This window comes from Colletotrichum phormii (assembly GCF_030913505.1).
Source record: "Colletotrichum phormii strain CBS 102054 chromosome Unknown BDP81scaffold_11, whole genome shotgun sequence".
Classification (NCBI taxonomy): Eukaryota; Fungi; Ascomycota; class Sordariomycetes; order Glomerellales; family Glomerellaceae; genus Colletotrichum; species Colletotrichum phormii.
In genome coordinates, this window is record NW_026851453.1 from 1,163,125 (window position 1) to 1,176,363 (window position 13,239).

The 13,239-nt window shown below is 53.4% G+C and overlaps 5 protein-coding genes across 5 annotated transcripts; all 5 read left to right on the forward strand.

The window, feature by feature from the left end:
- Positions 1–1,347: 1,347 nt before the first annotated feature.
- BDP81DRAFT_350158 (GNS1/SUR4 family protein) lies at positions 1,348–4,640 on the forward strand (the record flags this gene model as incomplete). Its single annotated transcript, XM_060586193.1, has 4 exons — positions 1,348–1,375; positions 3,193–3,560; positions 3,613–3,895; positions 3,991–4,640. 4 exons carry the CDS (start codon positions 1,348–1,350, stop codon positions 4,254–4,256), a joined length of 945 nt encoding a protein of 314 aa, XP_060444874.1. The 3' UTR covers positions 4,257–4,640.
- A 1,953-nt stretch (positions 4,641–6,593) lies between these two features.
- Positions 6,594–7,624, forward strand: BDP81DRAFT_429368 (uncharacterized protein). Its single transcript, XM_060590513.1, has one exon. The coding sequence runs from the start codon at positions 6,788–6,790 to the stop codon at positions 7,283–7,285; it is 498 nt and encodes a 165-aa protein (XP_060444875.1). The 5' UTR covers positions 6,594–6,787; the 3' UTR covers positions 7,286–7,624.
- Positions 7,446–9,196, forward strand: BDP81DRAFT_320467 (major facilitator superfamily transporter; the record flags this gene model as incomplete). The annotated part of the gene is made up of 4 exons (XM_060584531.1): positions 7,446–7,601; positions 7,652–7,980; positions 8,045–8,102; positions 8,159–9,196. The coding sequence occupies 4 exons, from the start codon at positions 7,446–7,448 to the stop codon at positions 9,194–9,196; spliced, it is 1,581 nt and encodes a 526-aa protein (XP_060444876.1).
- Positions 9,197–9,682: 486 nt separating this feature from the next.
- BDP81DRAFT_489490 (uncharacterized protein) lies at positions 9,683–11,232 on the forward strand. Its single transcript, XM_060595259.1, has 2 exons — positions 9,683–10,218; positions 10,300–11,232. Exons 1-2 carry the CDS (start codon positions 9,924–9,926, stop codon positions 10,815–10,817), a joined length of 813 nt encoding a protein of 270 aa, XP_060444877.1. The 5' UTR covers positions 9,683–9,923; the 3' UTR covers positions 10,818–11,232.
- Positions 11,233–11,760: 528 nt separating this feature from the next.
- BDP81DRAFT_35927 (uncharacterized protein) lies at positions 11,761–13,113 on the forward strand. The gene is made up of 2 exons (XM_060586377.1): positions 11,761–12,259; positions 12,330–13,113. The coding sequence occupies exons 1-2, from the start codon at positions 11,895–11,897 to the stop codon at positions 12,781–12,783; spliced, it is 819 nt and encodes a 272-aa protein (XP_060444878.1). The 5' UTR covers positions 11,761–11,894; the 3' UTR covers positions 12,784–13,113.
- The last annotated feature ends 126 nt before the right edge of the window (positions 13,114–13,239 follow it).

A 13,239-nucleotide genomic window follows, 5' to 3' on the forward strand; every position in this document is an offset into this window, starting at 1 on the left:
CCGAGTGGCATATAAGGGTCGTCGTATCTTGGAGAGCGACGGTCGCCTCAACCGAGACAGTAATGTCCTTCGTCATCGTGGAAGATTGGAAGGGTCCGACTGGTTGTACGGTACCGTGTCTGGTTCAGGCGGTGAACCTTGTACTCCAGGTCGGCATGGTTGAGGATTTCCAGTGGTCTGGAAGAGCATCTTTGCCTCCTCCCCAGCTCAGTATACGTGTCTCGTATGATATTCCAGGAGATATACCCACCTGACGATGAGAGTGGCTGTTAAGCAGTAGATCTGAAGGTCCCTTCCAGTCGTGGTTGATGTAGGGACGAAAATCACTTCAATACCACCCACACCAACTAGCACCCATTGACGGTCCCTTCCTCGCCATGCCCCAACCTACCGTGGTAGAGCGCAATGATCTGATGTATAGAATCAAAAGAGAGAGAAAGCGAAGAGCTGCCTATATTTATATACCTCTAGATGTGGCTACGACGCAATCTGCACTCTCAATGCCCACTTTACCCTGTCTGCCTAGGAGGTTTTTGACCTCGGGGTTACTCTAACTAAGACGAATTATCCTAAGAGACTAAAGGATCAGTCTCAGCGTAAATCTATACTATTCTCTATTCTTCTCAAGAGTATTAACCTCTGGATGAGTAGTCAACTTACTGTAATTGGTCCGCTATAAACCCCCGTCGCCACTTCTGTAGCTGAGAATCGTTAGCTCCTAGATCATTTACCTTGTCGAGCGTAGTGTCTGATATATGCGAGTACCGGCCATACAATAGTAAGCACACGAAGAAGTCTTTAAAGCCGAGGTCTCTCAAATCTCGTATAGCCATGCAGATACTCAAATTCTACCAAACAAAAATGAAAAAATTAACTATAAGAGGAAGGAGGGGGGACACTGACCTTAGAGCTCACGCCCCTGCCCGAAATCGAACAGCGCGCCCCTCAGTCAACCCGAACTCTGGCTTCATTGGAGTATTTATCTATTTAACCACTTCACTACGCACACAGCGTGACCTGACCGGCCGGCCTAGACGGACGCCGCTGTGCTGGTGACAAGGACGACGTTGGGATGGAATTCATACCCTTAGCCCCATATAGTAGGGTAAGTCGAGGGGGGAATGAGGGACGGAAAAGGTCTGAAGGGCTAGACAGTCGTTGATTCTTTCTACCCGCAGGCCAGAGCGAGCCCACAGTCTTCGAGACCGTCTTCAGGAATGCTCGCTTGAGCTTAGACTGGAACCTGTTCCCTTTGCCAGCTTCTTTTCCCACAAAAGAAACACCATAATTCAATGAAGCTAAGACAATTATCGCGTTTTCCCTTTTATTTTTCTTCTCCTTGACAACATGAGCCAATCTGCCCTCCTAATTCCACGTCTGGGCAATATGACCTCTAATCCCGACACTAGCCCATCTCAACCAATGACTAGGTGCATGAAGAACTCACAATACCGCCAAGACTGACTGTTATGCACGACTAAGAGGCCAAACGGTACGATGGCACCTATCTGCATCTTCTCTCCGAGATCCCAGTTACAACATTTGAAGCTTGGCCGCACGGCCAGACCAAATAATTCTAAAGCTCGCCTCGCTTGTAGGCTATGGCCTCGAGGTCTTGCCCCTGAGGCTGGAAGCCATCGGTTGGCACTTTAGATACGCACGACAAGAAGAGAAGATGCGAAGCATGGGCATGGGAGGACCGGAGGGGGGGGCGAGAGCGATGTTGAACTAACTTGAGCCAATGACTTGGAAGATGTTGGATAAGCAAACGAGCTTCGAAGAAGTGTTATACGGCAGTCTTCACAAGAACGAATTGGTGTGAGGCTCCGTGTATATGAGAAGAAATTCATATTCAACATTGACGCGTGGGAATCGCGGTGAGACTGTTGCTAGGGGAGCCACAGTCTCAGTAGTGGTAGGTCGATGATACTCGATATGAGCCGTCGGAGCTGAAGAGATCTTCAACGCAGACATGACAGGAAGTAGAGTTATAGTGTGGAGGCTCAGTTGTATGGATGCCGATGTGATCATCTCTGTATTAGAACCGACGATGATACAAGACTCGAGATGTTGTACGAGAGACTTTCGCTGTTTCTTGTGAAGGAGTGACTACCAGACGTGTCTTGGGGACGAGATGGACTCGGACGAACCAGGTCCCACTCCAGATGAAAGGAGGTCATGCAGGAACCAAGAAGTATGAACGTGGAAGCTACTTCTCTAGGCATACTTTCGCCGTGGATATTTGAATCGGACCGTTATTTTGGGGAAGGGAGCTAGGAGCTTGCCTTCATTTACGTGCCAGACGTTTGGGGGAGAGAAGCTCTAAGCCGGCAGTGGTGTCCATGTCAAGCTTTGTTAAGTGGCTGCTGAGTAAAGTAGTGTTGGCCTGCAACGAAGTACACATCTGCTTCGGCCGGTAGCTCAAGACAGGCCAAACGGTTGGGTGGTAGTATCTTTTCAACCTAGCACAGCCTCGCATTCCAAACGTTGTTCTATTCTGGCGAATGATGCCGTCGAGGCCGCTTCTACTACTTTGTTGGCACTGCCCCAAGTGTCGAGGAGCGAGAAGCCAACAAGACTGCCTTTTACTTCAATAAAAGCCTGATTCTAATGAGATGTTAAAACTGGGTATGCGCGCTAGAGAACCACGTAACGCCTCTGAAAAGGCTAAGGCATAACCCGTGTGGGATGTACGCTACCCAAAATCAAACGCGTCCGTCAAGGTCCCTCGTAGCTCCTCGTAGCTCCTCGTAGCTGTACGGAAGCTGTACGAGAAAGCTGGTACCAGCATTTCGGAGCATTGATGCCGGCCTGGCAAAAGCCGCTATGGGGAATGGGACAATCTAATTGCGGCTTCGCGCTTGTTATGCATTGGGTACCCACGAGGACCATAAGGAAATGCCGTCATAGGCCATGTTAAGGCAATTGAGTTGGTGGTCTGAAACGAAGCATCGAGATGGACCATGGTTGAGCTTGGGGCGTAGAGTGGTGGCCCCATCTTCGACCGTAAAGGTCTTGGTCATGCATGAGGTACTCATCCACATCAGCATAAATCGATTGTAAATCTCCTCTCTCTCTCTGCGTGAGAGGCTTTTTTCTCTCTTCAAGATTCTTCAACCTCTCCAGTCATCATCATGTTTCCCGACAATCTCACCTCCAGCGGCAACGCCTCCGGGTTTGTGGTGGTGAAAGATGCATCCGCAGCGCTCCTCTCACCATGGAGAACATTCGACAAGCTGTCCACGTCGGTGATGGGCTATTCTGCCAACGAATTCGACTTCGTTTACGGACGGACGCCATTTTCGACCTTCACTGAAGCCATGACTATGGTGGTGCTGTATCTGGTAGTCGTATTTGGCGGCCGGGAGATCATGCGCAACCGCAAACCACTGGAGCTGAATACGCTCTTCAAGATCCACAACTTCTTCTTGTCTCTGCTCAGTGGTGCTCTTCTGGTTCTCTTCGTCGAACAGATTGCGCCGAGCCTGTGGCAGAAGGGCATCTACGAAAACATCTGCGGACCTTCGGGCTGGACACAACCACTGGTCGTTCTCTATTACGTGAGTATTCAAACCACCTCTACCAAGACCATAGGCTAATTCTTCGTGGCAGATCAACTACCTCACAAAGTACTACGAGCTCATCGACACCGTCTTCCTGATGCTCAAGAAGAAACCCCTTACGTTCCTCCACTGCTACCACCACCCGGCCACCGCGCTCCTCTGCTTCAGCCAGTTGGTCGGAGCCACCCCGCTGTCTTGGGTGCCCATCACGCTCAACCTGACGGTACATGTGATCATGTATTGGTACTACTTCCAGACCGCAAGAGGCGTCAAGGTGTGGTGGAAGCAGTGGATCACGGTCTTGCAGATCACCCAGTTCGTGCTGGACCTTGGTGAGTTGAACCGCGCCCCCCCCCCGCACCACTCACTCACTCACTCAACACGTGAGATATTCTGCAATTGGATTGATGCTGATACGAGTCAACAGGCTTCGTCTACTTTGGTTTCTACGACGTCTTCGCAGACACGTACTTCAAGGAAATCCTCCCCCACGTCGGCCGGTGCGGCGGCGAGTTCTACGCAGCCATGACCGGCGGCGCCATCCTGACGTCGTACCTGGTTCTCTTCATCATGTTCTACATTACAACGTACAAGAAGGGCGGTCGCAGCAAATCAGCTGCGTCGCAAAAGTCCAAGCCGGCCGTCCTCAACGAAAAGCAGACCTTGGCGGCGGGCAGTGACCTTGGGAGGTAAGAACGCCACGGTTGAGCTCGAGACCTGAAGAAACTTTTTCAACTCAACTCCAATCTTGTTTTTATTTTGGACAAAGCATGAACCCATAGAATACCATAGACACGCAAGCATTGTTGGTCGGGTGGTCCTTGAATTGAGCCCGGTGCTCGGGCCAGATCTTCAAGGCGTGAGAGGGGAGGGGGGACGAAATACCTGGTTTGGTTGCTATTGGTGGCGGTGACGTTGATGGGCGGAGTATTGGTTGGGGCTTCGAAAGCAAGGCGGGAGTTTACTCCGGATTGTGGAACAAATGTCATGAGTTTATTGGGAGAGTGTGCCCATCTCTGACTGTAATGCAATAGTGAAATGCCATGTTTGATGATCATGGTGGTGGTGGTGGTGGGGGGAGAGGAGGAAACATCTGAAGTCGTGCGGCCTGCCGGAGTGAGGCGGGTCGATGGAATTAGAATTACGGGCCTTGGCGGGGCATATCGAAATGCCATTACTTACTTACCCAATTGAGACACCGCGTGAACGTCCGGGGAATCCTGGTCGGCAGATCGCGCTAGTACGAATACGCAAAATGCCCTCTCCTCCTTCCCCTCCCCTTCAACATGGCTTTTGAGGGAATTCATCTTGCCAGAGGGTTGATGAGCAGAATGATTCACGGCCAGATCTTATAGTAAATCTAAACTGTATCGTTGGCTTGATCGATTGCCTCATGTATTCGGGTCCATTTGTTGACAGGCCGCCATGATGTCACGGCCAAGGAACTGGCTAGTGCCAGGCGTGTGCACTCAAGTTTGGAGCAAGACAACGAAAGAAATCACATGCAATTAGCGCTGAAGTAATTCTCAACTTGCCAAGAATATGCTGTATTTGCGATGAGTTCGTTTGATAAGGCCTTGGGCTAAATCGGCAGCGGGTGGTTTGCTCCATGAAGGAGGCATCAATCAAGGCGACGAAGTACGGGCAAGCCCCCCCTTGTTTCAACTCTGAACTTCTTTCAACCTCCCACACCAAGATCGTCATCAATACTCTTTGCCGTGGGTGGTGAGATATGAGCAATTGTAACAAGCCAGCCATTGACAAATGGACGTCACGGGACAACACATTGATTAATTAGATAGAGCCTGATGAAGGAAGGTCAGGGACGAAGAAATCATGGAGGGTGGTGAAAGGCAAAAAGAAAAGAAAAAATGACTGCATGGAGACTCGAAAGCGAAAGCTACAGCAGGGTATAACCATCTTTAAGCTTCTGGGCAGTAGTCCCTTTTAGTTGCCATAGCTGACGAAAAGATGGCTAATTGCTCCCTATAGCCTACCTAGAATATCATCGAATATACACAACTCGGTCAAGTACGTGATGAATATACGGGAACAAGAACTGTGCTCATGAAATTGTTGGACCTCGCCCCACCACCTGTCCTCGGTTTATCTTTCCGTTATTGACGACGATGCTATCTGCCCCCCTTGGATTCCATGTTTCATGTTCTCTTCCCGATCCATTGTCTTGGATCCCGAAAAACAAAGACATCGGCCCCCGACTCCCGGCTAGTCTGGATATCCAAGGCGCCGGCCCCGGATGGCATCCGTCCACGCCTCCCCGCACCATGTTCTTAGCGCCCCCCTCGACTGCTGCTCTGTGCTTTGTTCGGTCTCTAGCGGCGACCCTCCAGCTCCATGGTTCTAACGGGAGACCCCCGCAGTTCATTGAAAGATTAGGTCGTCAGAAACAGGGTGTTAGTAATGGCACCTAGACTTGACTGATCTAGTCATTGATCTGGCAGCGGTGCCAGTCTTACTCGTCAGCTAGAACACATACTGCCTCCTGTCTCACAGTCGATCTGCTCTTCAGACCCATACCAACCGCCATCGCCCTCTCTAAGGCACCACTCTCTGGCAGCAGTCATGCTTGCTAGCTCGGCCCATCACCTTGGGATCTGACGTCCAGCCGTTCGTAGAACGCCTTGAAAGCGATTACGTCCAACGCGAGGCTATTCCAACCTTGGATTGATGACACTCCATACGCAGCTGAGGATGTTCTACCATTGTTCCCGGACGCCACCGATGCTTCAGAACTCAATGAACTGCAGAAAATGACTAGTGATAAGCTAAACAGGTACTGTGGATGGTGGTCTGGCTGCTCCTCTTAAGCCGGAGGGAGCAGCTTCCAGATGCTTGGGCAATCCACGATGCTCAACCGTCCCTCTTTATTGAGCCTGGCACTCACCACAATAGCAACCTTACGGAGATTGTGACGTCTCATTGATTGGCTTCCAAACATCATTGACCGTACCAGAAGACAACAATATGGACAAGGATGCTAATCCGCAAGAGGCCGTAGGTGAAAGCGGTGCACCACAGACAACCAGGCTATCGCTCGGATCCAGACCATCCTCGGAGTTCCTCGGCGAGGAGCGCTCGCGAATCTCAATCATACACTGCCACGCTACTCCTTTGCCGGGTATCGACGACAACCTATTTCCATTCTATTCAGAAGAGAATGACAACGACGGGGAGGAGATTCTCCCACAATCTCTGACGAAAGAATGGGAGGAAAAGGTTCGGCTTTCACAGGACTGTCCCTCTACCACCGGCACTGTAATGAGGAAGGTGACAGAGTTGACGGACGAAGAGATGTGCAAGAGGAGCAGCGTACCTTCGGTAGCATCTCAGATTTCCTACCACGACGACCACTGCCGCCGCCACGATTCCATCAGATCCTCAATCACCCTGACCAATGGGCCACGCCCGCCACCGATCCCCCGACGGGTATCTTCTCTACGACAACCCGGCGCCGTGTACGTGATCCCTCGTGGAGATCCAATCTCGCCCGCGGAGATCCAGCGCGCGTTTCCCCTCGCCATGAAGAGAGTCCCATCACACACCGTCTCAGACTCACACACCCTCTCAAAAACAGACGACGAAGAAAAGGGCGGCTTCCCATCACCGCAGTCCGAGTCCGCATCAATCATCTCGTCCATCTTCGCCCCGCCGCTTCGGCACCTGGCAAGTCACCCGTCTCTCCACGGGTCCAAATCGAGTGACACGCCGCGGGGGAGGGGGCAGCAGCGCCCTACTCCCGTCACGGAGCAAAGACACCCCGGCAAGGCCGACGCCCGGATCAGTCGCTTCACGAAGCCATTTGAGCCGGATATTGACGAGGTTAATGGCGAGGACCACTTGCACCAAGTGAGGCATATCCATATGACGAGGGCGGAGAAGCACGGCACCGTATCATCGTCATCGAATGTGGAGGTTGAAGGGGAGCAGTGGGTTGAAGGATGGCGGCTCACCGTTCTAGTGGCTGGGATCTGTCTCGCGGTCTTTTCCATCTCGGCCGATCGAACTCTCCTTACAACCGTGAGCAATCATCTCGTTTATTGATCAGTCCCATAACTGACGAGCAACAGGCGATCCCGCACATCACATCAGAATTTCAATCTACAGCAGACATTGGCTGGTACGGCTCAGCTCACCTCTTCACGATCTGCGCCTTCCAGCCTGTCTTTGGCAGGGTCTTTATGCTCTTTTCCATGAAATGGGCATACGTCTTTGCCACGTTCATGTTCCTAGCAGGCTCGCTCATCTGCGGCCTTGCCCCCGACTCTCTCGCGCTCATCGTGGGTCGTGCCGTAGCTGGCTTTGGAAGCGCTGGTATTCTCACTGGGAGCTTTGTTATCGTGGCGACGGCAGTTCCCCGGCGGGTGCGTCCGGTTTACACGGCCATCATCGGAGTGATGTAAGAAATCCCTATCCAAAGACAGAGAGAAGTTCAAGACGTGTGGACGCTAACACAACGACAGTTTCGGCCTTGGCGCCACCGTTAGTCCTCTGCTCGGAGGTGTCTTCACTGACCTTGTCGTGAGTAATCCTGCGGTTCTAAATGTCTACAGAATCATGACTGACCCTGTCACCAGACTTGGCGATGGTGTTTCTACATCAACCTCCCTATCACAGGCTTCACCCTCGTCGTCTTTCTCTTATTTTTCCACCCTCAGCGGCAAACGCAACACAAACAAACCTTCGTCAACAGAATCCTGGACCTTGACCTGATAGGCAACGTGCTCCTCCTCGGAGCCTGCGTAATGCTCTTCCTAGGCCTCCAATACACCGCCCAAGGCGAGGCCTTGTCAAGCACAAAGATCACTGGTCTCTTCTCAGGCGCCGGCGCGACAGCCGTCGTCTTCGCGGCATGGCAGTGGTGGAAGCAGGACGGCGCACTATTCCCACCAGCCATCATCACGCAGCGAACCGTAGCCGCTTCCTGCGTCGCGGCCTTCGCCACGTACGGAGCGCTCCTCATCCACATCTACTTCCTACCAATCTGGTTCCAGGCCGTCCGCGGTGAGAGCGCCATATCGTCCGGCGTGGACATGATCCCCTACGTCGCCGCGCTAGCCCTCTTCTCCCTCCTCGCGGGCATCTTCGTCTCCGTCGTGGGCCACTATCCAGCCCCAGCCATAATCGGAGGCATGCTCGCGACAGTCGGGTGCAGAAAACTCATGATGCTATCGCCCGACACGCCGACGCCTCAGTGGATCGGGTTCGAGATTCTCGTCGCGGCGGGCTTCGGGATGGCTATCCAGCAGGGGTTTACCGCCGTGCAAGCCGTCCTGCCGCCGGACGAGGTGCCCGTCGGGACCGCGGCGGTCGTGGCGTCGCAGGCGCTGGGCGGCGCCATCTTCGTCTCTGTCGGGAACGCGCTGTTCCAGAATCACCTGCTGCGGGCTTCGGCGGAGGATGCGGTGCCCGGGGTGGATATCCGGGCGGTGCTCGGGGCCGGGGTGACGGTGTTCCGGACGGTTGTGCCGGTTGAGGCGCTCCCGGTGATTGTTTCTGTTTATAATGATGCTCTTCGCGTGGTGTTCACTGCTGCGATTGTGTTGGCTGGTATTTCGGTCATTGCGGCTTGTTTCATGCAATGGAAATCTGTGAAGGGAGTGAGAACTGCGTGATAGTCATGGCGACGAGGTTGAGGAGAGGGTTGATGATAACGAGTCCATTCGTTACGACAGCGAAATGAGTATCTGTGCGTTTCAACTTTCAACAAGCTTATCTCTATGCTTTTTCTTAAGCTATTCCCAATTTGCGTTTCGTAAAATATGACCCCTGTGAAGCCGTGTCTTCTTAAAGTAATGAACGGATCGATGACGATCGCAACCGCCCCCGGCAAGGCAACAGGATTAACCCCTTGTATCCGTGGAGCTGGTGGAGAGGGACCTGCAGGTGTTTGCAGCGGGCCATCCATATGGCACTGCTCTGCTAAGCAGACCATAATTACACCATAGGAGTGAGTCAATGACAGTTGGGCTTTAAGATTATAGTGTTGCGGTCATTTCCAGGAGGCGCAGCCAACGCGTTTGGAAACCCGTCTAGCCAAGCTCTGGTGCGGCGTGATTTGACCATACCATCTATGGCTGGCCAGGGATCCGAATCCCTCCACCCCCAAAGTCAACGTCAAGCGCTGCATGTCTCTCGAATTCTAGTTCAATGGTGACTTTTGAACGCCCAGTTTAGGCGTACAAGGCCAGCAAGCAGCCATTGTGCCTGTATCCGTATGGAGTACAAGTATTGATCGCGGTATTCCGTCCCGCATCAGAACAAGACCTTTTCTTACGTCTCTTCCCGTCGTCCCGAAGCACTCCCATCCTCTGCCAAACTCTTGGGCAGCCCATCCAAACAATGCATCTGCCGCTGCTACACTGGCGGCTCCTCGCAGCACTCCCGTTAGTCACGGCGGTGGCGGGCCAGACGTGTTACTGGCCCAACGGCGTCGAGGCGACGCAGGCGGCAGCCTGTCCCGTGGCGGGCGGCACCGAGGTCGCGGCGTGCTGCCCCCAGAACCACTACTGCATGAGCAACGGCCTCTGCTTCTCGCAAACGGAGCTGAGCTTCTACCGTGGCGCGTGTACGGATCAAAACTGGACGCAGAGTGGGTGTCCAAAGTATTGCGACAAGGAGGAGATGATTGGTGGAGGTGAGGCATTTCATGAGAAGGGGGAAACGAGAGTGTCCTCCATTTGTGTCTTGGGTCGATGTGGACTGACCTATGTGACAGTTCCTGGCCGTCAGTGTGGTGTCGCGCTATGCGGTGACAAAAAGGTTGCATGCCAGACCTCTGGCAACTGCGCCAACTTCACTTTTGGCGTCCCCGCGGGCAAGATGCTGCTCAACGAGTACCTCAAATCGGACATCGGCGGCCTCGCGGAGACGGCGGCGGTCGCGACAGCGACAGTAGGACACGGTACCGGGACCGCGAGCGCCGCCGCAACGTGTTCCGCGACGGCGGCAGAGCCTAGTATCAGCAGCGGGATCTCTACGGGAGCAGCGGCGGGGATCGGGGTGGGCATCGGCGCCCCGCTGGCGCTGGCGATCGTGGCGCTGACCGTCATGTTATTGCGCGAGAAGAGGAAGACGAGGGCGGCGCTTTCGAGCCAGGTGGATTCTTCCGGGACGGGCCCGTCGTCGCCGTGGGCCAAGTCGGAGCGGACGGCGTATGTGCCGGTTGAGATTCACGGACAGCCGGTACCGAATGAGCTGTCTAGTAATCACGATAGGAGACACGAGCTTTCTTGATGATGGCGGGAGAGACTGTCGGTGATGTGAATGAGGAGAGATGGGTTCCGCGGACTCTGTAAGTGAAAGTTTATCTAGCTAGATCTATGAAATCGATGAATCTGTAAGTCTCTTCAAGATCTTGAGGTTAAATCCTGCTGGCATTGCAGACAGGCTACCTATCATACTCCCAGCTCAACAACGCTCAGGGCTCAGGGTTTGTTCCATCACGCCATCAAGCCTCGCAGAATCTTGACATCTGAGAAAGTCCGCCGGATGGAAACTCTCTCAACGTGACCTTGTTCAGACTCATGACGACGAGTATTGTACGTTGCCAACTCCCTCCGGTCGATGTCAACCAGGCTTCGAGACCGCTGCATTTGCCAACCAGCTCAGAAGTAGGCTAGACACAAGTTATTTCGATTGACGCGCCAACGCGGCAAAGCACAAGCAGGCGCCTCGACGGCTACGACACAAAAGGCCAACCTTGAACCAACCACCGCCCACCCGTCCTTATCACCATCGCATCGGGCGCCGTTTCGAAAACGAGTCCATCATTATCCGTAGGTTATTCCCGCCGTCGCGATGGCTAGCACTTGGAGCGTTCATCATACGCTTGGCCCCCCTTCTCTCTTTCCCTCATCCTTCACTGTTCGCGCTCTAAGGCTGATGCTATATTGCATGGATGGAGCGTGTCGTCACTGGGGTCGCGTTTGCGCCGTGAGCCAGCAGATGCTTCTCGCAAGGCAGGGAGCGCAATAGAGAGAGGCCAGCCCCGCGTCTCACAAAGACCCAAGATAAGCCCATTGGCTCAATGGATTCTCAACTCAATAAGGCATCATGGGAAGATAATGAACCCCCATGCGGCGCGCCCGCAGGTAAGCTCGGTTGCTACAGCCTGCTTTGATTCACAATCGGGGTCTAATGGCGTTTTCTTGGCTGGCAGCCTGATTTCATCGTTTCATCTGTTTTTCTTGCCCTTCCTTCTGTTTACTCTGTGATCATCGAGCGTATGCGATCTGTCTCGTCTCATTTTCTGACTCTTTGCGACTTGGTCACCGGAGCGAAAGACCAAGACAAAACCGCAAAGTATCCAGGATGGCCGATCAGATCCAGCATCGTCTCCACACGGAGGCAACGGCGGCTGCCCCAGCAGACCAGCCGGGTCTCGAGGCGGTACCGAGGCGGTACTCCACAACGCCGAACCCGTACGACCCTTCCGAGTTCCAGAGCCCGCCGGGAAAGTCAACGCGGTCAACAATGACGCAGGCCTACCACCCGATGTATGCTTCCGCCGTGGCGGCAGACGCACCGCCAGCAGAGCGACGGCGCGTCCTCGGTCTGACGGTCCCTGTGTTTTGGGGCTTGGTGATTGCGCTTGTGATGATCCTTACTGGGGGGATCGCCGGCGGTGTAGCCGGAGGCTTGGCAGTGCAAAAGGCTGATGGTTCCGCGGTGTCGGTGTAAGTTCATATGCCCCTCAACATTAACAGGAAAGATGAGAGCAAGGAGACTGAATCCGTCGCCCAACAGAGACCCATCTTCAACAGCCTCAGCAACCTCATCCACCACCCGCTCCATCCCAACCGGCCTACGCTCCGCCCCGACGGACGGCGGCTGCCCCAGCGGCAAGCTGCCAGACTTCACGCCCACCGACGGCGCTGGCAACGAGATACAAATCGGCTCCGATCTTCGGGCGCAGACATTCCGTCAGAAGACGGGCGCGGTCAACCCAGATCTCTACGATATTCTGCAGGTGTATGTCTCGACGTTTGAAGAGTGCATGACTCTCTGCGCGGCGCATAATAAAAAGTATGAGGCAAACCTTGCCAGCGGATATGTCAAGGAAGGGGGGGTTTATTGCCGCTCGGTGGTTATGCTTAAGACGCTGGGCGGGTCTTGTTACTTGAAGAATAATACTGGCAAGGTAGATACGCAGGATCGCGCCGGGGAATTTGTTAGTGGTGTTCTTACTACTGTGCTGTAGACGACGTAGGAGTTGGATGCATGTCGATTTGAGCGTTTGGGCGAGACTTTGGAACTGGAGAAATTTCGTGTTTGTAGACGAGTCTCTCAAGAGACATAATATCGATAGTTTGCCGCTAATTAATTTGGTCACCTTGTCTAATCATCTCCACACATCCTGAAATGGGATATCTGTCGAGGACTGAGGTCCCAAGTTTTGCGTAGGAAGAGGTCTCGGACTAAGCTCCGCGGAGACGGTGTCTTTGCGTCACTCACATATACACTCTCTGTCTCTCCATGTTTCAGCAATTATCGTCATGTCACGTCGCTCAAATCAGGACGGGCAAAAGCCCAACGTCGTGTCAGTACATCGATTCGTAAAGATTCATGATTTGATTGCTATAAACCGAGTCTTCTCAATGTCTCAGTGTCACCGTGGTCATATGACGAATCCTCATGTACCACTGGGGAAGCTGTT

Excerpts from the sequence above, each read along its gene's own strand:
- BDP81DRAFT_429368 (XM_060590513.1), top strand. The coding sequence starts at position 6,788 with ATGGGAGGAAAAGGTTCGGCTTTCACAGGACTGTCCCTCTACCACCGG.
- BDP81DRAFT_35927 (XM_060586377.1), top strand. The coding sequence starts at position 11,895 with ATGGCCGATCAGATCCAGCATCGTCTCCACACGGAGGCAACGGCGGCT. Across the intron at positions 12,260-12,329 it reads GATGGTTCCGCGGTGTCGGT|AGACCCATCTTCAACAGCCT; the intron begins GTAAGTTCATAT and ends GTCGCCCAACAG.
- BDP81DRAFT_489490 (XM_060595259.1), top strand. The coding sequence starts at position 9,924 with ATGCATCTGCCGCTGCTACACTGGCGGCTCCTCGCAGCACTCCCGTTA. Across the intron at positions 10,219-10,299 it reads GGAGGAGATGATTGGTGGAG|TTCCTGGCCGTCAGTGTGGT; the intron begins GTGAGGCATTTC and ends CCTATGTGACAG.